This window comes from Scophthalmus maximus, chromosome 2, assembly GCF_022379125.1.
Source record: "Scophthalmus maximus strain ysfricsl-2021 chromosome 2, ASM2237912v1, whole genome shotgun sequence".
Lineage (NCBI taxonomy): Eukaryota > Metazoa > Chordata > Actinopteri > Pleuronectiformes > Scophthalmidae > Scophthalmus > Scophthalmus maximus.
In genome coordinates, this window is record NC_061516.1 from 6,299,914 (window position 1) to 6,322,500 (window position 22,587).

General features: G+C 42.4%; 1 protein-coding gene across 6 annotated transcripts in view; it reads right to left on the reverse strand.

Moving 5' to 3' along the window:
- Positions 1 to 87: 87 nt before the first annotated feature.
- mark4a (MAP/microtubule affinity-regulating kinase 4a) overlaps positions 88 to 22,587 on the reverse strand; it is a 26,027-nt gene continuing 3,527 nt past the window's right edge. Inside the window, exons 2-18 of one of the 6 annotated variants that reach the window (XM_047330346.1) lie at positions 22,238 to 22,435; positions 21,204 to 21,257; positions 16,840 to 16,888; positions 16,407 to 16,472; positions 13,748 to 13,818; positions 13,598 to 13,654; positions 12,902 to 13,138; positions 9,984 to 10,103; positions 9,787 to 9,886; positions 9,587 to 9,696; positions 9,100 to 9,286; positions 8,513 to 8,724; positions 7,676 to 7,779; positions 7,039 to 7,320; positions 4,647 to 4,729; positions 3,975 to 4,019; positions 88 to 3,902 (exon numbers count right to left, since the gene is read on the reverse strand). In XM_047330346.1, coding sequence (XP_047186302.1) covers positions 3,517 to 3,902; positions 3,975 to 4,019; positions 4,647 to 4,729; positions 7,039 to 7,320; positions 7,676 to 7,779; positions 8,513 to 8,724; positions 9,100 to 9,286; positions 9,587 to 9,696; positions 9,787 to 9,886; positions 9,984 to 10,103; positions 12,902 to 13,138; positions 13,598 to 13,654; positions 13,748 to 13,818; positions 16,407 to 16,472; positions 16,840 to 16,888; positions 21,204 to 21,257; positions 22,238 to 22,435 — 2,361 coding nt within the window. In that variant the 3' untranslated portion in view covers positions 88 to 3,516. Of the gene's footprint in view, positions 3,903 to 3,974; positions 4,020 to 4,646; positions 4,730 to 7,038; positions 7,321 to 7,675; positions 7,780 to 8,512; positions 8,740 to 9,099; positions 9,287 to 9,586; positions 9,697 to 9,786; positions 9,887 to 9,983; positions 10,104 to 12,901; positions 13,139 to 13,597; positions 13,655 to 13,747; positions 13,819 to 16,406; positions 16,473 to 16,839; positions 16,889 to 21,203; positions 21,258 to 22,237; positions 22,436 to 22,587 lie in introns of all 6 variants that reach the window. The other 5 variants (XM_047330341.1, XM_047330335.1, XM_047330329.1 and 2 more) reach the window with 5 other exon arrangements.

Below are 22,587 nucleotides of genomic sequence, written 5' to 3' on the forward strand. Positions count from 1 at the left end.
AGTACAATCTTCACATATTAATATCAACAAATATTAAGCTCCTGTGCCATAGCTAAGAACACAACACCAAAATGAAGGGGAAAAAAATGCCAACATCAGTGAATTTTATTAATCTTTAGCTCCAAGTTCTTAAATACCAGAATGACGCAATCTCAGTTTACAGTTTCTCTCTGAGGGGAGGAATTAAACAGTAGAGCAGTGTAAAGTTACTCATACAGGTAAAACTGTTATTCTGTCTCTTGCATATAACATCAACTGTTTCCATAATCTGTTTTGTTAAATACTGAGACCCCTGGGGTCATAATACTTTACCATCCACCATCTGAACCAGACCAGTGACACACTGTCTCTAAGCAGGTATACAAGCATTTACTCAACACAGAGGAAAAAAAACAAAACTTTTCAAGAATTTGAATCACAGTAGATTTTCACCTTAAGACAACGTTAATTTGTCTTATGCTAAGACTGAGTTGTTCTACACAAAGATGTTTGCTTTTTATCCCCTTTCACATCAATTTCCACTGAAATGATTTGCAAACAACCTGATTTATATTTGCAATCAAGAGACAGCGACGTCACATTTCTATGGCTTGAATGCAACCCGGGGCTGTGTAGATTCAAGTTTAGAGAACTGGCAATGAAAATTGCCCAATATTTTCCCAATGTCCCTGCTGGATCTACTTTCTTACACACTGTATGTTGTGGTACATTTCTTGGCATATCTAAATTCTCCTAAGAAGCCCCCTTGAAAGTACAGAACCTATTCTCTAGCCAACCTGATGGAGTGAATTCTTTCATCCACACCGTCCTTCTTATTTTTGTGAGGGGGGGGGGGGGGACCTGGTGCTGCATCTAGCACCGTTTTCTCTGTATCAATTCAAGTCTATAAATGGACAGTGTCTACATCTCACGAAGCTTCCGAGCCTAGGTGCGCATCATGTTTGGGTTTTTTTTTTTACCCTAAAACCCAAACTCTGAAGTCATGCAGGATTGCAGGTTGGTTTTGTTCCCCATTGTCACTGACAGAAACTGCTTTAAACTAGAATTACTTCCCTTGCTCTAGCTATAAATAAACCTTGAGCTCTAAGATATATACTATATTCATATATTTTATATACAGCCATCAACTGACTGATATAAATCCTGTTTTTTAATGATATTATTCTAAAAAATAAATAAAGTACCTGTGCAAATATCGACAAATTGAAGTGTTTCACATTTAAGACATTGGCGCCCTCCAGTGGCTAGTTCTGGGTATTACCTACACTGGAAGGAGCTGATTCAAGTCAAAGCAAAGTGCATTGAGGTCTATATTACCTAATGCCAATATACACCACAATGAGAAACGTCCAGGGAGAGGACAACAACAGACTCCTGGTGACCATATTGGTTTCTGCTTCTCACCCGGAGGAGGAGAACGGGTCAAAACCACCCTCCCCCGTCGGGCTCCACGAAACAGCACACACCGAGCAGGAATTAGAAGATGCCATACATGGGTCTACAACGTGAGAGTGTGGACAATGAGAGTGTTTCCCTGTGAGAGAACAGGACCTCCAACAAAGAGCAGAGGAAAGTCATATGCACATTGTGATGAAAGAAAAAAAGTTGGTGGTACATATGTATGTGGACAGCTGAGAATGGCGTCCCTGTTAAATTTAGTGTTGGAGAGTTTATCATTGGTGGGGGGAAAAAGGCGGTGGGGGCTAATTTGGGCCACTGTGCGCAAAGCAACAACTGAGAAATAGTATTAACAATAAATCAGCAGCCAAACAACATGATCCGTAGCCTACGTAAAATATCACAGTATGTTACTCAATAGAAACAGGGAGGGAGAAGAAAAATCTTTTTTTCACATTAAATATATACTGTATGAAGGTAATGGGGGTTGTTCAATTTAAACAGAAAGAGATACTGTCCACACTGCCTTCATTGTGCCTTTTCCCAATTCAGAACAATTCCCCCACACAATCCTCGATCTCCACAGTTATCAATATTGGATACACCAGTTCATATACTGTGCCACAAAAAGAGGAGGCTGGATACTTGGAAGTGTGTTTTCAACTGTGAGTGTGTTTCACAGCTTGGCTGATCCACCTTTGCGGTTTCCCATGGACATACTGACGTGTTGGCTGAGGCGAGATCACATGGCACAAAATAGAACCAGAGAATTTAGGTTGCATTGCACTGAAAATAGGTCAGATTTACAGTTTCTCTTATTCTGTGGAGGGACGACTGACTATCAAGGGGACAGGTCTGCATGACATCAATGGCTCACCATCGCTCTTTTAACACTTGAGGGATTTGAGTTAGAAAGATTTTCTCAGGTTCATCTTGCTCATCAATGCTTTTGAGGAAAGGGGTGAAATGATGTGGGAGGTGACTGTCATTGACCAGCACTGACAGGCAATGAATCCAGCCAATCAGAGAGTAGCATGTAGTGTGCATGTTGTCCTTGCAGGTGTCCAGTTCAGTATATTTTATTTATTCAATGAAAATTCTTCTATGAAAGTTTAACTTATAAGCTGTTACTTAACCAAATCATTTTTGATATTAATGCAACTAAAATCTAGTATACAGTATGACTGCACCATCATGTCCTCTTCCTTTTTGATGCATGTCAATTTAGATAACAAGAGGCTAGTTTCACAGGAAGCTTAATCTACATTTTTAATTTCTGCCAATCTCATGAGGGCAAATGTGATTGAGAGGCGACAACTCTACTTGTTCATCAAGTTCAATACGTCACTGGTTTATTAGTGTCACAGTCAGCCTCTGATTGGTTGTTTCAGGGCCTGTCAACCCTGCTCCCGCTGACCTAATCCAGTGCAGTTGTCACTGTTGTATGTACACCAATGAAAGCGATGCAACCCTCTGCGGTTGCTTGTCTCATCACTGAGTCTGACCATCTCCACATTTGTGCATGTTATTATCCCCAGGTGATCAAAAGTCAGCAGACAATTGTGTGGAGAAAAAATACGTAAAAGGTGGCATAAAAGAACAATAAAAAAACCCCCGTCTGGGTTGTCAATGACATCCACTACGCAAGAGAGAGATGGTGTTTTCGGTAATGGTGAAAGTGACAGTGGGTGAAAACAATGATCAATAAATAACAAAATTAAGAGTCATTATGGCTAGAGTAGTAAAAAATATTCAACTAGATTCCATCTGATCCAGGTCCAGTGGGTGCAGTAGCTCAGTGAAGAAGTTGGCTGAGCTGGGTGGGCTGATAGGGTGGAGTGTGGGTGCCTCAGTCTGTGACTTTTCGGGTCAGGTGTGTGTGTGTGTGTGTGTGTGTGTGTGTGTGTGTGTGTGCGTGTATGTGAGTGTGCGTGTGCGTGTGTGCGTGTGCGTAAGTAGTGGGGTAGTCATGAAAGAGACAGAAGGAGAAGTCTTTTTTCCCGGGTCCAGCCCCCCACCCCTTCTCTGCTTTTTTAAATTTCCACCCCTCTCTATTTGCACACACACATACACACGCACACAAAAAAACACACCCTCATAAGGAACCACACCCTCTGTTCAAAGTTCAAGGTCCTTAGAGATCTGGGTGGCAATGTCCCGAAACGCTAGCGGTGCCCCCCAGAGTCGCGTGTAGCGCACCCCGTTAGAAGTCTCAGAGTTGCCCGTGGAAAGATGGCACACCTCGGCCTCGAAAGCCACGCGTCCCCCTGCCACACTGTGGGTACAGGAGAGCAGAAAGGGGCCGGCATGGTGGACCTGGCAGCCACATCCGAGCGCTGCCTCCCGCAGAGCCAGTACCACCTCCGCAGGGTCCCGCCGCCCCCCACCTCTCAGATCCCAGCCACGTCCGACGGCCCGGGACTCGGACGCTTTTTGATACCCAGGTAAATGGCAACTAGGGAGAGGCGGAAAAGCCAGAAAAATGTGAAGGCATTGAATCATAGCTGCTACTATTGGTCTCATAATAAAAAATGAACTATCATCCAGTTGATAAGTGCAGTCAATGCAGTACTGACCTTGTGACCGCAAATCTCCTGATTCCCTCAGATTCATTTGCGACCCTGTAAGACAAACGGGCTCAGTGAGAGGTAATCCCCCATAGTAGTGGATATTATACAGTGAGAAGCAAGCATCATCCACAACAACATGAAGCATGTGATGTGCAGAACAGGGTCTCCCACCCCTTCACTTACAGGGATGCGCTCTCCTGTTTTCTCACTCACAACTTTTCAAGCATGCAGATATAATACAGTCCTTTGACTTTTACTCATTTGTGTGTATACGTCACATTCCCATCCATTGTTCCCAACAGCACATGGAAGAAACATTCAGTGAGTTTCATTCCATCAACCACAAATACAAAATGAAAACACAAAACACCATTTCGAAGCGTATATTTAGGATGATAATGGAGTTAAAGACTTGCTGATGACATTCTGATCCTGAAAACAAAAGTTACAAACAAAAGTCAAATGAAATGTCCTTGATTGCAACCATGCTTGAAATGTGTGAGACCTTGACAGCATGAAGATGATTGACAATTGCATGCAGACAAGCAATAATTCAAAGATAGAGGTATGAAAAAGTCGGGCAGGCATTCATGGGCTGGAGCTAATTCCCACATGACGAGGCAGACAGATGGGGCGGCACAGGCAGACAAGAGGGAAGCGAGAGACGTGGCAACTTACTAACTGTTTTTGATCCTTGTGGAAGAGTACAACCCGAGACTGATTTGTTTGAGCCCTGGCGCTTGGACGGGTCAAGGTTGACCCTGATGCCATGACAGGGAAAAACAGAACAAGATATAGATGGAGAAAGAGGGGAAATTCGGTGTGTGGTAAGAGAGAAGATAATTGAATCACAGGAGAGCAAGTGGCGAAAAGGAGCGCAGCGCAGCAGCTGATTGGCAAGGATAAAGCTGGGGTTTGATAAGATTAGACATGTGTGATTATGGCGACCGGGAGGGAGGGAGAGGGGAGCAGAGGATAATCCAGGGCCACAGAAGGGCTTGCCAAAAAGCCTGGGTGAATAAAATTTTCTGATGAGCATGGATCCATAGTCAGGCTGTGGCCAAGCAGAACTTGACAACAACAATGCAACCCAATTTCATATCTTCCATTTGATTTAATTTAAAGTGAATCTTTCTCTCACCCCAAAGGCAAAACAAGCCTCAAATGTGAACGGCCATACAAGAGCATGTGGGAATCAGACAAACAACTAACTACTCAGTCTACAGAGTTAGAAAAGGTTTGTAAAAACTGATAATGTAACAATAGCTTTATCAATTTGAACTATTTCCATCGCGCAATAACATAACATTGAATTATTTGTATTGTTTACATCGCCTACTGTTACTGTTACTATACAGTATCGCTGCTGCTGTTTGCTGTGTTTGCACATCATACTGCACGTTATTGTTCTTGTTCTGAGCGATTCTTTAATTGTTGTAGTTGTCTTTCAACTGTCTAATGTTTTGATGTTTTTATGCATCCGGGGACTGCCACTCAAATTTCGCAACATTGTTGTCTGACCCCTCAATATAATGACAATAAAGCTGCTTGTCTAAATCAATGAAAATTCAAGGGGGAACATAATTCTCAAAAATCCCTATAAATATGCGGAAAATGTGAAAAAAATAACCTTACTCAGAGTGAATTAACCACCGAGTAACTAATATTTTTTATTTTACCGTCATGAGGTAAAAAACCCCCCAGAATTGAACAGAAGGAAAAACACTGCAAGTCGACTGATTCAGACCAGAGAAAACAAATGACGCTTAGCTCAGTGATCAGAGGCAGAGGGAAACAGCTCGTCCGGCTGGCAAAGACACGAGAGCGCTGTTGATATCCGCTATACACTGTGTATATGTGTGTGTGTGTGTGTATATATATATATATATGTATATATCAGAGGGGAATGCTTAGGGGCTTCTAGGACTTCAGAGAAGGCCCAACATATCAGCATTTTCATTGTCATATTGAACATATTTCAATTAATAATAATTGTCTCTTTTAATTCTAATTTCTGTCTGATTTTAAATCAAGTTTGCTTCAGAAATGACAGTGTAAGTGACCTAAGACCTTGAAAATAGAGTTATCCAATCAGATTTAGTTGTTGTTGTTGTCTCTAGGCAGAAAAGAGGTCACAGCTCGCTACCTCATTGGTTAGGACTTCACGAATGGGACAGAAGTCCAGAGCTTGTGTGTTCATTTAATAAGTGACGGGTAAATCAGCCAATCCCATTTTGCTATCGAAGTGATAGCATCGCCCTACGCCTTCCAGAAGCTTCCAGAAGGCCACTGACATGTAGACGGGTCAGTGAGGGCAAAGCGTGAGGGCCTGGTGAATCATTTAGAAGTTCTATCTAATGCGTGTGAACTCACACCGTAACGCCGGGTCATGGTTTACAATTTGGGGGATTTTAGTGGAGTTTGAGGCAATGCGTTGCTGGACAAGCTCACTGATTACACATTTAACACATAATATATCTCATTAGACTCATTACTCATACGCTCATATGTCAAGTGACCCTGTTCAGACATACTCCAGCATATCTGATGTAGATCAGATACTCTGTTAAACCACAGCTTGTTGTTTGATTTTTTAAAAAATTTATTTAGCACAATAATACAAAGCAGCAAAAACACAACAACAACAACAACAACAACGAACTTGTGCAGGTGAGATTTCGGAAACCCCTAAAGGCTTATGGACAGAAGCAGGTTAGGTGTTTACCCCTGCCTCTTTGCTCTGTGCCAAGATAAACAGTCCCATCTTCCCAACTCTCGAATACGCATAATGGCTATTACTAACTTTACATGTTAACCTTTTTAAAGTAAATATTACTGACTAAATGTTACAATGATTTTTGATATCTCACATTGATTACATTATCAGTGACAGAGGGTCTAGAGAACAAGTAGAGGCAGTGGAGAGGTAGGAGTATATTTAGGTTTGGTCTGTTACACCTGATCGAGGACTATACTGCTTCTTTTTTATTCCCAGGTCTGGGGCAGTTTGCTGTTCACTACAGTGACCTGGGCCTGCTGATGTGATATGCGACATGTAGTGTGTATCTACCTGCGAGTGAGTTTCGAGGTCAGCTTGCTGAAGATGTTGGAGGTTGCCCTGGTGCGGGCATGGGGCAGGGGGCTAGCTTCATGGTGGGACAGGGTAGGTGAAGTGGGTGGGGCGGAATAAACCGGAGGCCCGCGGTCCCTCAGCTGTCCACCATGAAAGGTGCTGCGAATTGTGGAGCCTCTGGTAAGGCGGCATCGGTCCGAAGAGGAAGAGGAGGCTGCTCCGGCCCCAGAGATACTGAGCGTGGAGGGAGACGCTGCAGGCAGGCGGTGGCCCAAGGAGCTGCAGGGAGGAAAAATAGATGAAGAAATGACTTTGTTGTATGTAGACCTGAGACAATCAGTACTGGTAATAATTTCATCAGATAAGAAATGTTGTGGAAACTGAGCCTGCAAGTTTCCATGACGCAAACTGTACTTAAAAGATGTAGGTCAGATTTCCACCCACCCGGCAAACACTGGAACAACTGAAGGTGATGGATGCCACGTCCTCAAGTAAATATTATCATCATGAACATATCTGTCATTTTAGTCTTTGCTGTGTGTCAATGATTTGAGCGGATGCAGCCCCATCAAGTAGCAGTAGTAAGTATCACATGGTAGCAGTGAAAAACGATTACACAAATACAAACTGGTACCTGTTGTCTTTTCCGTTCTGCAGGAGAGAGTGTCTGTCAGCGCCCGAGCGGTCTGTGCACACATACGTATTCCGGCGTGTCATGGCGCTCCCAGGGATGTTATTCTACAGGGAGAGGGACAAAGATATCTGCATAGGGGTCTAAACAAGAAGTGGATGGGGGTCTGCTATTATAATTCATCTAGACTGCCTCATTTTCAATGTAATTTTTTTTTTCTGCTGCTAATTGTACCTCTCATACAAATAGTGAGATACATATATGTGTAGCTGCTCATAATTATACAAAATGAATGACTGTTAGAGGTCCAGTTGGAAGTGAAGGTGCTAGAACTGGACATTTTAACGGAGGTATGGCTCACTGGGACACGTTACCCAGTGAGCCATAACTGAGCCAAGGGTGACTCCCTATCGCGCCATGTCAAAGAAAGTGAAAAGAAATTAGTGGATCCGTCCGCTTTATCCAGATTCCAATCCGACATTTTTCATGCCCCAACCAGTTCCTGTTCACACTGTACAGGCTGGATAACTCTGAACCTCTGAATCTGATGATCTCCATTTATCCTGCATAGACTTTTGATTCTAATATCAAAGCACGAAAGGAGTTTTGCTGATTACACTGTGAGTATAATGTCTGCGTGTTTCAGGCGAGTTATGACTCTGAGAAGAAGTGGTACGTGGTTTGTGGCAAAATGTGTCAGTGTGTCAAAAATCTACAATCTGTTGATGCTGCTGGCCAAATCTCATCCGCTAGGTTGTTTCAAAGCTCAGGGGCCCTGGTGGCAAAAGCCTGGACCCCTTCAGATGAATGCCCGTAGAACATAATTTGAGAAGGACTAACTGTGGTGGCGGTCATGTCTTTGCGGCGGTCTGGGATCTCAGACTTGTTGGGGTTGTTGGCATTGCTGACCATTGGGCTGGACGGTGGAAGGCTGTGGCTCCCCATTACACTGCAACTGGCCTTACGAGAAGGCATTCGTCCCTCCCGCAGCTCCCGGTCGCCCGTGCTGGTCGGGCTCCGTTTGGGGTGCATGACGGGCATAGAAGGCCCACCTTTGTTGTGGAGGACAGCAGAGCACAGACACACAGAGACTCATATAAGGAGTATTCTGCAGTAGGTTTGCAGACAGTATAATAAGGACATTTCATTTACGATTAAATCTGCATTATTCTAGGTTTCCAGTCGCCAAGTGCTGCTCATTGTGGGAACCGTTGTGTTTCTCTGTAAAATTCTGAGGTCTTGACCTCACTATGTAAAATGCCTTGAGATAATGTCTGTTATGATTTGGCGCTATACAAATGAAATTTGATATTCAATTCAAATCGAATTGAATTCAATTCGTAACAAACTTCACGGTGGCTCTGTCTTTCTTCTTCTACCTGTAACTGTAACAGCTCCAGAAGTAAGAGGTCAGAGAAAAGACTCACAGAAGTCACTGTGCCGTCGCTGCCTGTGGTAAGTGGAGGCACTGCGCTGGGTCTTGCTGTGTGAGGAGGAGGTGGAGGAGGAAGAGGAGCCCGTGGCGGAGGAGTGCTTGTTGGTCCCGTTGGTGATGGGGCTGGGTCGTACCCTTGCCAGGGACAAGCTACTGGCTGTGCGAGCGTCACTGCCCTCCTGTAATGTCGCAGGCACATTGGACAGAAACGTGTCAGAAAGTCTGAGACAACTTGACATTCGATAAACTCTTTATCAAGGTTGGGTAATTAAACCTCGGGGGAACTGACATACATGTGACTGTAGCACTGTTATTGAATTGTATTAGATGTTTGGTCCAATCCCTGTGGCTCCTGAGTGAACCCACCGCTGTTAGCTAGATAACTCAATAACTGTCAATGCATCTACATATTCAGCATATCACGGGGGAGAACGATAATTGACAAGTTATACTGCATTAGGTAAATCTATGTAACTCACATCGCCTTTGCGGCCCAGCAGCAAGTAGGTGGCGGTGACCTCATTGTATTTCTGATTGAGCAGAGAGTCCTTGATTTCCTCTGAAGTGAAGCCCATCCCAACCATCACCTCTATAGAACACAAACAATGATAGGTAAGAAAGGGGACTACATGTCTTCACTACACTGATGGGTGTCATAACGGTATGGCAGCGGTCCCACCTATGCGAGCTGGATCACTGAAGTCCTCAACAGGTTCTATGTGGGGCTTCAGGTCTTCCCCATCATAGCCTGAATTTATCCACTTGTCCTTCATGACTTGCTGTAAAAACAAAAAGGGAAACAAAGGTTTAGCTGCATTCAAATTTCACGTAAGGCTAAATCCAATCTTAAATGTTGAGCTGTTTGGGACCCCTCACATCTAGGGTGCAGCGTTTTGTGGGGTTGAGCACCAGGAATCGGCGGAGGATTCCCTCGCAGTCTGTGGACATGTAGAACGGCACGCGGTACTTTCCTCGCAGCACGCGCTCCCTCAGCTCCTGTTGGCCACATCAACAGCATGTTACACACACGGCACATTTAAAATGCAACACGCCAAACGCAAACCAGGAGCACAACCCCCCAATCCCCACCAGGAACAACCACATAATTCCAATCTCAAATCAATTCTTTTATAACCTTAGAATCCTATGAAAATATGATCAAAGTGCTTACAGCGCATACATATAATAATCGTCAAGTAGTAAAGTACAAACCCTCAACACCATCCAAGGCATATCATCCACGAGATTCTAGTCTTCAACCAATCCTCTAAAATTACAAAGTTTTTGGCAGAAATTTGGGGGGTTTCCTGCTGTCTCCTGGGATAGGGTCCTAACCCCCCTCTCAGTTTAGGGTCCCAACCCCCGCCTCAGTTTAGGGTCCCAACCCCCCTCTCAGCTTGGCCCAAGACAATTGCCTGCTTTGCCTACCCTGTTGAAACGGCCCTGAAGATACTGCAAGAGGAGCTGATTATGTCAGTACTGGGAAACAGCACACAGCAAATAATGGTTTAACGCCACAGTGGAAATTCTCAACTTAACTGTCATTTTGTTGATTTAAGTGGAGGTCTTTCTAACAGCATATCCAATGACAGTATTCCATACTAGTCGGAATTTCTTAAATGGGAACAGTCAGTCCGATACAATAATGACTTCAATCCCCAAGTCCGTCACTGCAGGCAGTATGCTGGGGTGCAGTCACATATGAGAGGGGTCAAACACACGTTTGTCTCCACCCTCTGGTAGAGCTCTAGGGGGCCTTTCATTGCCATCTGCTGGATCATGGATACAAATACTATTTTTAGTGTTGTTTTCTTCTAGCAGCAGGTCCCGATTCCACAACGCGATAACGTGACAGAAAACAAACAAAGAAGAGACAGAAGACAATTCTTGAACACGTCTAATTATCAGTGGAGGTGACATTTGCAGTAGAAATCAAAAGGTCAATATTGTGTACAATGAACATCTGCAAAACCTGACATGGTGGTGCCTTTTTTCTTTTGAACACTAAATTTATTTCTATGCAATGTTGTCTTTTCTTTGAAGACCTGCTGTCTCCATACCAGTAATAACTGTCTGTGTAAATTTAGTGGGGATTATTTTATAAGATACATTCTTATTTAGAAATTTGAATGCAGCTATCTGCAACTCAACAACTGTCTTACACTTGCTCTGTGCAAGCAATTAGCATTAACTTAATATAGGAGTAAGCAAGCATATTATCACTACCATTATTTTAAAGCCTCACTGATAAATTAGCTCAGCTGATGCTCTCTTATCAAAAATATATTGTATGTCAGGCGACAAGTGAAAAATATTACAGTAGGCTACAGTAATGCCAAAGATGTGTTTGATAGAGTTAAGAAACACTGAAACCATTATACAGTTTGTTAACCAGAGAGCACTGATAGAAGTCAGATTACTATATTGATACAACTGCTGGCAATAACTTGTTTTAAATTAATAATCTTCAACCGAGTGTAAAATATGAAATGGCTTTCACAGACGCTCTAAAAACCACCAAACCACCAAACATAAGACAAGTTAGCTGGTGAGCACAGTTTATAATGGGTTTAAATTAAGAAATAAAAAATGAAAACTGCAGCATTTAGCAGCTAATCTTTTTCCTCCAGGAGTTGGTGGAGACCGACAACAGTTAGTTAAGACATTACATTTGCAAGATGGCCAAAAAACATGACTTTAAATGAATGTTAATGGTGCTGTGTGTCTGCTTGATGTGTGTGTGATGCAAGTTGGCAAAGGGCAGTTAAAATACAGCTTGTAAATAACTTGACTAAAAATGTTTGCTTATGTATAAAATGTATTGAATATCTATTCCAGCCTCAAAACATCGGTATTGGTCAGTTTATTGTTTCTTCCGTTCAAATCTCAATTTCATCTGGAATCCACAACCACCTTTTTGGGAAGATTATATATTATATTATATATTCTCTATCATATTAATCATAGAAAATAATAATTTAACAGTATTTTAATGAACACTACAAATTGTTTAACCACCTATTCAGTGGATATTATAAAGCAATACACGGGCAACAATATTTTTTTCTGGGAAAATGCTGGGTTAGGGTTAGAATACAAAGATCCTGCAGCACATTCAGGACCAGAATGTCACATCTTCACATTGAGTTACCAGGATGTTACTGCATCCTTGAATTTGATCCAGACTTTATGTGAAGGCCTGTGTATGTGTACTTTGGGGCACGTGGGGCCAGGCAGACATTCTACCACCCACTCCTACTGTAATTGGAACGTATCACATGACAAAAATCAAGATAACCCTAAAAAAAACAACCCACACGCCTCAACTTGACGCTCGGTGCAGCAAAATTACAGGTTTCACACAGCAGCACAGTATGGTTCCTAGGTCTTGAAATACCTGATGGCCTACAGTATGTAGAGGTTGTACAGTGCCTGTGACAACGTAAAAAATAGGAAGGTAAAACCACAGACTTGACTATCCAACATTTAGTGTAACATGGACACAAGATAAGTTAAAGACAAGTGTGACCACTGAAAAGGCAAATTACAACCTTTCTATGACGCACTGACATTCAAGAGTAGTAAAAACAAATAAGGCAGAGAGTCTACAGATATATTTTCCATGCAATCATTTTTTGTTTCTGTGAACCACATTGCATATGTCTGTATTTTGACTTGACTTATTCAGATGGATGTTGGAAACTTCAATAATGTTACCATACCCCCTGAGGGACCCTCCGCCTGACTGCACCCAGACAGAGAGACAAAGCCCGTCCCTCCTCCCATCCACTTGCCTTCAGGTTCTGCCCATCAAAGGGCAGTGAGCCGCTGACCAGTGTGTAGAGGATTACTCCCAGACTCCAGACGTCTACCTCAGGCCCATCATACTTTTTGCCCTGGAAAAGTTCTGGGGCAGCGTAGGGCGGTGAGCCACAGAACGTGTCCAGCTTGTTGCCCAGCGTGAACTCATTGCTGAAGCCGAAGTCGGCGATCTTGATGTTGGCATCGGCATCCAGCAGAAGGTTCTCCGCCTGAGTCATGCATACGTTGATGTATAAAGGAGAAAGAGGCAGGGAGGGAGAGCATACAGGGAGCAGCACATTGGGGGAAGGCAAGTGGAAGAAATAGTCGGATGGGGGAGGAGAAAAAGGAATGAGAAAGTACAGTAGGTTGACAGGTTAATTGTGATGAAGCAAAAGAAGAGAGAGAGCATGATGGGAGAGAAAGATGGGGGGGAGGGGGGTCGCATGTTGTCCAACAACATGGATAATGGACAACGCATGTTAAAATCTATTACAACTAGAGGAACCTGGACTGGCTCAAACCATTCCCAGCTTGGTTAAAAAAAACTACTCATCAGCGCTGCACATGCTAAAGGGCCCTTTTCTGACTGGCGGAATCTGTCAGTAAAATAAATGTCCCAGTCTTGGACTAGCCTTAATGCCTCATCTCTGAAAGCGGTCCAAAATGTCTTCTGAGCTTTTTCTCACCTTCAGATCTCTGTGGACAATGTTCTTCGTGTGGCAGTAGTGAACAGCGGAAACAATCTGTGAACACAAGGACACAGACAACCCTGAGTTAGAGACAGTTGAATGTGAGGATTGGTGCAATGTGGGCATCAAGACGTGGTGAACTCCTACCTGTCGAAATTTGGCTCTGGCTTCAACCTCCTTCATTCTCCCATGAGACACGAGGTAGTCAAACACTTCACCTGTGAATAACCGCTCAGTCAGATCAGGCGATAGAGCCAGAAGCATTACGGTCATCCTATCATTTACTTATAACTTACTGATGAACACAATACATTTCAATCATATCCATGGAGTTATTAATATTTATACGGTACAAGTGCTGTCAAGGTGTCAACTTCAACTTTATAAGACTTGAAGGAATAGTTTGATGTTTTGGGGAACACACTTATTGACTTTCTTGCCAAGAGTTAGCCAAGAAGGGCAGATCGATACCACTCTCATGTTGGTCTGTTCACGATGAAGCTGAGGCCAGTGATCTGCACCTTGCATAAAGACAGGAAACAGGGACCCAGCCTGGTTCTGTCCACAGGTAACAACATCCACCTATGGGCACCGCTTAAGATCCTTAATGAACATGCTGCACCTTGGTTTATTTCAAATTTAATCTGAAGCAATACATCTTCTGGAATTCACAGGCAAAAGAGTGCATCCTCACTCAGTTCAGTACATTACAGTACTTAAACAGCTGCTAGATTTAGGCAGAATGGAGTGACTATACTGTATAGAAAACTAGACAATACATTTTGGTATTCACGGGGACTACAACTCCCTAACACGTCCACATGGTCTTTTTTATTATTATCTGTGACTCAAAAGTAATATGGGCATGAAAAAAGTCGCATTTCAAACTGTGTCTGTGACATTCTCCAAGGTCACAGTGAGCAAACGATATGGTCTGGGCCAGAATGTAGAAAAAAGGGATTGGTGACAAGAAACTGAGACAAATAGAGACATAAAAGAGACCAATGGAGGGGAAAAGGAACGGAGAATTTAGACGCATTGTGCTGGCGTTGCTCCTGGAATTGTGTTAAAAGTCAGTTTAAACAGCAGCACCGTTATTTATGGTACTCTATTAGGTTTGAATGTAGCACTGTACAAGACCTTTTAGGAGAGTCTGCAGTCATCTTTAATTTAAAGATACTGTCCTTCATATCAGATTAACAGGAAAAACATATGCTGTACACTGCTTTATCTCAGGATCCCAAAACATTATGGGTTTGGACAGGGTAAAAAAGGTACATTTCACTTGTCTAGGAAAATCAAGAAAACAAATTGGCACAAGATAATGTCATCATTTGTCTCAAGACCACTACAAACAACACAAACAAAACTGATATAAAAAGATTTATGATATAGGTTTTAGGTACTATACTGTAAGAATATACAAATAGGAATTTACTCATTTGTTTAATACAAATTTTGGATGTTCAAAGTCACATTTTGGATATCAGGAAGGTTTTTATTTTTTGTTTCTGATATTAAAAATAAGGAAAGTAACAAATAGATTGGCAATATTGGAAATAGGAATATTTCATAGTAAGAATTATATTGCTGACAGCAGAATGCTTATTTATGTTGCTCTTCATTCCCTACAAATCATTTTTTTTATGTTGCCATCATCTCTGATTTGCTGTGCAAGTGGTTCCATACTTATATCTAACAGTAGCGGTGACAAAGAACATCCCTCTCTACAACCAAGTTCTAATATGAATCTGTTAGAGAGTAATCCATGTACTTTAACTGCAGCTTGTGGGTTAGAATATAATGTTTGTATCCATTTTATGAAATTGGGTCCGAACTGAAATTGAAAAGTAATGCCAGGATACACTGTCGAACGCTTTCTGGGCGGCAAGGGATAATATCATCGCCTCCTCTTTTTTAACATATCAGCAGTGATATGGCTCTGTATGATTCACCTTTGGTGGGATCCTTGCCTTCCTTAATTATCACTACTATTGTCATTGTAGAAAAAATGTATCTATTTGTTCTATGCTTTAATTTCACAGTCTTGGAAAAATTGTACGAAACCTTTTGACCAGTAGTGTATATATATATATATATATATATATATATATATATATATATATATATATATGTATATAAATCTTCTGGTGTATCTTCTTAGCAGCATACAAAACATAAGCATCTCCTCATAAAAAATAATCTGTAGTACAAATGCAAATACAAACAAAGGAAAAGCACAAAATAAGTTTTAAACATTTTTTTTAATGGAACTCACTGTTTCTTTAAACAAAATTTTCAAGTTTTTTCAAAAGAATTTAAGCCTTATTTAGGATTACAACGAAGAGTTCTCGGCGTAACGTGTGGTAACCCGTACCGAACGGTTCAATACAAATACGTGTATCGTTATACCCCTAATAGAGAGAGAGAGTATATATGGGTTTATATAAGTTAAAACTTTGACTCTGACTCCATCTTTACATATGTAAACAGACACGAGAGAGAGGGAGAGATATATCAATCATCTCATCTAACTTGAGGCAAGAAAGCAAATTTCCCAAATGTCAAATATTTCTTTAAGCTGCTCTTCAATTATGGTGGGAAAAAACACCGTCAGTGTTTTGCACTTTTCACCCTAGTCACTATGTTTCATCACGCATCCAAATTAAGGAACTGAATTACAATTCAAACAACATTCCAATTCAAAAACAGATCACAACTCAACAATTTCCAGTGGGAGCTGAACTTAAAAGGTATAAACAGGTAACTCATAGCATTGCCTGGACACGGCGGCCGATGTACCCACCTCCACTGGCGTACTCCATGATTAGGTAAAGGGTCTTATCCGTCTCAATCACCTCGAACAGCTGCACTGTAGCCGAAAAACAGAATCAGGTTAATATTGAATATATACTAAGAAATCCTGCTCACGTTATAAATGATAGCACAGTCTGTCTGTCTTGATACAGAGGAACGCACAGGAAACGATGTGGGGCGTTTTGAACCATGCGACTTTTCAGCTTTAGAAAAATCTGTGTGAGGCCTGAGACACTGTTTGCTAGACTTCAGTCAATGAGGGCATTTTACTTCCCCATCAGGTCACACAGGGAGGCCAATCTCTCTCTCTCTCTCTCTCACACACACACACACACACACACACACACTCACACTCACACACACCTCACGCACAAGCAAGCACACAAACATCAAGTCCACGCAGATGTATGTATGTGCCTTACCTATGTTAGGGTGATTTAAGCCTTTCATTATTCGTACCTCCCGAAAGAGCTGAAAAGAAGAAACGTAATTTTAATGTCATGATTTAAGCTGGTCATAAATACAATTAAATCAAATCAAATCACTGCCTTTAAGCTGCCTTTAAGTTTTGAACAGTGTCTATCCATACTGCAGTAAATCTGTGCTTTAAATTAATTTGGCATGACCCCGGAGGGCTGTCGAGTAGTCATGTAAAAAAAAGCGGCGTACTTATTCGATTTCTGTAAGGGACCCTACAGCAGGGACTCTATAGTTGCTATGATTCCTATTGATCAAATTTGATCCTCTTGCTAACATAAAGATAGAGATTAAGACTTCTAATTCACAACTTAAAGGGGCAGTAAGTGATTTTGGAGAGAGCTTGTCTCTCTCTTTGTTATTGTTGTGATTTTACTGCTCTGGCCGGGTTGGGGTTAGTTTAACCCCAGGTCCTCGGGTATGGGAAACCGACACCCGCAGTGTTGTCGGTGTACCCTGCACCATTTGTTCGTTTTGGATTTACAGAGCCTGGGCTGAGCTGAAAAACCCAGATTTGAATTCTTAATCTCCGTCATTTTTATATTATTCTATCTAAGAATGGTGTCAACTTCACAATTGGATTATCAAAAAAAATGACTCAAATATTAGAGGCCAAAGATCAATATGTCCAGATAAATTCAGAACATTTCAAGATGTCCCACTAACATAATAACAGAGAATGCAACATAATGTCGGACTGTGGATTGTCGGAAACCTAAATTTGCTCACAAACGGTTGCGGTTAGATTGACGTGAATCATTTTCTAATTGTAATATTTTACAATTTAAGACGCAGGAATTAAATTGCAGTGTAGAATCTGACTTCCACGTGGCATCAAACATGAGGTGGACTAGATGATTCACTCCTTTATGCTTTTAAACCAACTTCTACTGAGTCCCTTCATCTGCGACACTACAACTGGTTAACCCTGACCCTGGAGTACAAAAAGAAGATTATCATTTAAAAAATGATCATTCCGTCACCAGTTATTTGAAAGAAAAAGGAAAAATCCACTAGTTTTACACATTAAAGTCTGTTTACAAGTGTTGATGAGTATCACTGTATATGTGCAAAAAGTAACTGGATGTGGGCTGAGTTGCACTATGGGTAATGTAGCCACCAATTTTTGGAAAGACAAATTGAGAGTAAATAAATAATCAATTAGTTACTTTGGTTTTCAAACTGTTAATTTTGACTCCAACAATGTTAAAGAACCGCAAATACAGCATAAGACAGTGCATACTCATTAAATACAGAAGTAAAGGAAGTCTCAGTTCTTAGTTGTTCATCATAAAATCGTCTTTTTTGCACACTAATGTGTAATCAGTTCTGTCCGCTGCTGAAATCAAATGAAGCTCTGAGACACTGGCGGCTGACCAGTGCAAGCAGCTGAATTCATATATTCAGTCGTGTCTGATATTCGGCCAAATGAGATTTTTGCGAGGGTGACAACAACCACCAAAACCTCCTCACCATTAAAAACAAATGCCTTCACACAAACACGTGAATCTGCTGTGAGGAGCAGAACTAATTCCAGCACCCCTCGCTGCGTGTGATATGTTTGCTGTGGGGGGATACATTTGTACAATTTGTCCGAGCAGAGCAGGGGACCAAATGTGAGCCAGATCCCCCGGTTTTGTGTAAATAAGAGTGCAGTCCCTCTGAAAAAGGCCATCACTAAAAACCAGCCACTCTCCTCCATGTCGTCAACTCAATCTGAAAAAAGGAAGATGGTCTGATAAGCTCTTCTATCCTCTTTTCTCAATCCTCCCCCTCTCCTATTTCCTGATGTGTCTCCCCCTATTCCCTCCTCCTTCATTCAACTGCTCTGGCAGCCTTCTCCTCTCGCAGTGCCCCAACGTCACTGTTGCCATGGCGACCCAGGTATTAAGACCGGGGCCCTTTCCCTGCTTCTCCAGCTGTGCTGGAGGGAATCGTGGGATACGTAGTGCAGAAGAGTCTCATCATCCCAGCATCCCATTAATTCCCTGCTCGTCCCGGCAGGGAAGAGTGGCCAGATCGGTCAAAAACAACACACAATCTCCCAGCAACATGTGCCACCCTGGTTATTGTCGATGGCCGCAAGTACATAGCAAAGCTCAAATAAAGCTGACAGGCGTAGACACACATGCACTGTGGCAGTAAGGTTCCTGGTTTAAATAAAACAATCCAGAAGATGGAAACAAATTGCACTAAAATGTCAATTTCATCTCGGACATGTAATGGGATCAAAATGTGCTATTATAATTTGACGAATTCTAATTTCTGACATGTTTTGCTCTCAGGTGTCATCCAACGCCACAGAGGCCGGTGTCCTCTCGTAATCTGTCTCACTGTAATCTTTCCTCTCACAGAACTTCTTCTTCATGGATCTTTGATTTCACTTGCCCCTTTTCCTTCCTTCCTCTCCGTCTTTCATCCACTCCTATACAATACACCTCCCCCTTTCCCTCTCCCCTCTATATACATCTCTCCCTTAGATTATGTTAATAAGGGCTCTTTCATGTCTTCAGTAGTAAGGATTTTCTCCAGCCCACGGGTATGTAAAGAAGCCTGCTATCACCAGCCTATTGTGGTGATAGCAGGGTTTTCTCTCCAATCGGTGGCCAATCCTTCACTTCTCTCCTCAATCCGGTCCTGAAATGTTGCAGCATTAACTTTGACAGCAGCCAGTCCGGTCCAAGTAAAGCACCAGCCAGCAACATGGGATAACATACAATTTGAGGTTAAAGTTCCTGCAGAGTGTCTAATATTATTAATATAAGCACAGGCAATACGACAGGGTATCAGTGATCAAAATGGCAACTGATGGCTATGGTAAAAACAATGAGAACCTGCAGTCATGGACTTAAGTCTTGATAATATCATAACAACTCAAGGTCACTGCTATCGCTGCACTGTAAATACAGAGAGCAAAATATTAGTCACGAAAAGGGAAGTCAATCAAAAATCTAATTATTCTACTATTTATTCTGGGAAAATCCTCTTAGACATTTTTACAATGTTGCTTCCAGTAAAGCCACAAATAAAAATAGTGATGATCCTAGGGGCACACACAATGTCCAGTGGGATGTGTGACATAAGGGGCAGCCTCGCAATTTTATTTCATGGGGCCTATCCTGGCTATGCCTCTGCTAATTTCATTCTTCATTTCACCTCATGTGAAGACAAAGTGGTGTTTTTACCATATCTAGCAGGACATACAGACATCTTCAGTCAAACAAAATCAAACGCTCACTACGCACATACAAAGCACAATTATTTCATCCCTGATTTGATTCTTCTGGTCTGTCGACTTCTTGCCCACAGGCAGACGAGCTCAGGCAGAAAGAGATGAGAGAGAGGGAGAGTCTTTTGCCCATATGTATGTATATATAATCAGCATTACAGGCCAATATGGATTTGATTGAATTGTCTACACTCTATGTCTCTCTAAGCTTTTGTTCACAGTATTCCTTCACCACGATACAGCTCTTTACCTGTGTGACCCAGCTGCATGAGTCATACATGACAGGGCAGTAAAGTTTTTGATTGCTGTGGTTGGGAGCTAAGATGGAGATGAGTGAGAATGTGATCAAATGGCCCTCAGGTCAGCCATGTTGTGTCAGGATATCTACCAGTCCAGGTCTCCTGCTCCAGATGTGAGCAACTTCAGTTGATAGCTGGTGAAGCCAAAGTGTCCACTGTTGGGCCCGTCCCTGACCGTCATGCACAACACACCTCCAGTGTGCACCAATCAGGTTCGACACTCAAAAGGAGTCAACCCATCAAGAGCCCTCCTTGTAACATAATATATGCAAGCTTTTCTAAAGACTTCTCTCACAACGAAACCAAACAACATTGACCACAAAACAATTACGCAAGAATCTCTGTTATCCACAGAATGGTGGGGTTGGGGACCACTTGTTCAGAACCGAAACACAAAAAAAGGATGGGCAGTGCTTAGCCCAGAGAGAGATGAGAGATGATCTGTGGAACAGAGGTCTCCTCGCGCTCCCATCCAGTCCCTCGCACCTGCCAAACAGCATCACATCCCACGAACCCTCTCTCCATGAGCTGCCCTCACGGTCCTGCCCCTTCTGAGGGAAACAGCTGAGGTTAAACCTGTACCTCTACAAGTCCCCAGTGGCATATCAGTACTTGGGTGAATGACACCAATGTGACCAAATCATCCGCATTTCCGATGCTTTGCTGCTGTTTACAAAGGCGGGGAGCATTAGAGAGTGGCATGTGTTTCAGTTTGAGCCTAAAGACATGATGCACATATTCCCCAATAGACAATCAGTCAGTGTAAAGAGGAAGAACTCACCTTTTGTAGGCTGGTTGGGTTCAACTGAGTTTTGTCAATGATTTTTATTGCAACCTGGAAGAGACATCAACCAAGTTACTGATGACACATCACTATTCTAATTACCCTCTGCTTAAATTCACCTCCCTACATGATGCTCAGGGGCCTTTCTCACTGACGTCACTTATCCACATCCGACAATCATTTCTCAACATCCAAAAATGTAGATAAATATAAGTCATAGGGACAGTATTCTATTGTCACCAAAGCAGGTGAATGTGGGCTGAGGACACTGTGAACGCTTACTTCAAGGAGCTGTACTAAAGCCATTTCGAGGGGTTTTAATCCCAACTGACTTGCATTGGCACGACTTCCCCAGGCTATAATAAAGGTTCACGGCCAATTTTTCGAGGAAAAAACAAACTTTGGTTTGAAAGTGTTTCAGGCATCATAAGGACATGGAGCAAAAAACCTTTCCTGAAACTAATTAACTCCACTATCTCCTCTATGTTTGACTAGTCCCAGGTCTAAATAATACACACAATATCTGTTAATATCCATTTGTGTGTACAACCGTCAGAGAAGTCACCTTTTATGAAGGGGTTGTACATTATAACCAATGGCTGTATATCTAATCATTCTAATTTTAATTCATATTTTATAGATCAAATATAAGCCATTAATAACAGAAAAATATGGGGTTGCCAGGAGTCTGTCAAAAACATTGACGCCAGTTTTGATCCTTTCTATTTGGCGACAATGCAGTTACAGATTTTGGAAATCCCTAAAGAAGGCAAGTGGTCATGCACCATCAGTCACAGACTTTTTTTAACAATATGGTTTTCTAAAAGTTGTTCTGAACGATAAATAAAGCTTCATTGGCTTATTAATGCTTCATTGGCTTATTAATGCTTTTTAAAATGTGACCAGAAAAAACTGTATTAGACAGGCTTCAACTGGGAGGTAGGATAAGATCAGTTTCTCATCCATCATCTTCACATCCACCTTTGTATTCCCACCTAACACCCTGGACCCCCGGCGCCCCCGTGACTCACCTCCTTGCCCGTCAGAATGTGGCGGGCCAGCTTGACCTTCGCAAAGTTTCCCTTGCCGATGGTCTTGAGCAGACGGTAGTTGCCGATGTGCGGCTGCTCGTCTGAGCAGGAGGCGATGGAGTTCCTGCACCGGGCGCCCAGCGAGCGGCTGGACTGGCTGGTGGCCTTGTCTGAGCGGCTGGCCCCCAGCGACACATGCTGGAAGGAAAATGAGAGGGAGGGGATTAAAGAGAGTAGCAGCAGGCTGGCATAGGACCTCCAGGACTGCCTGTACACTTGGAGCCCTGATGGTCCACACAGGTCTGGGTTAGCACCTCCTGTTTCTGCACACTTAAGAATATGAAGATAAT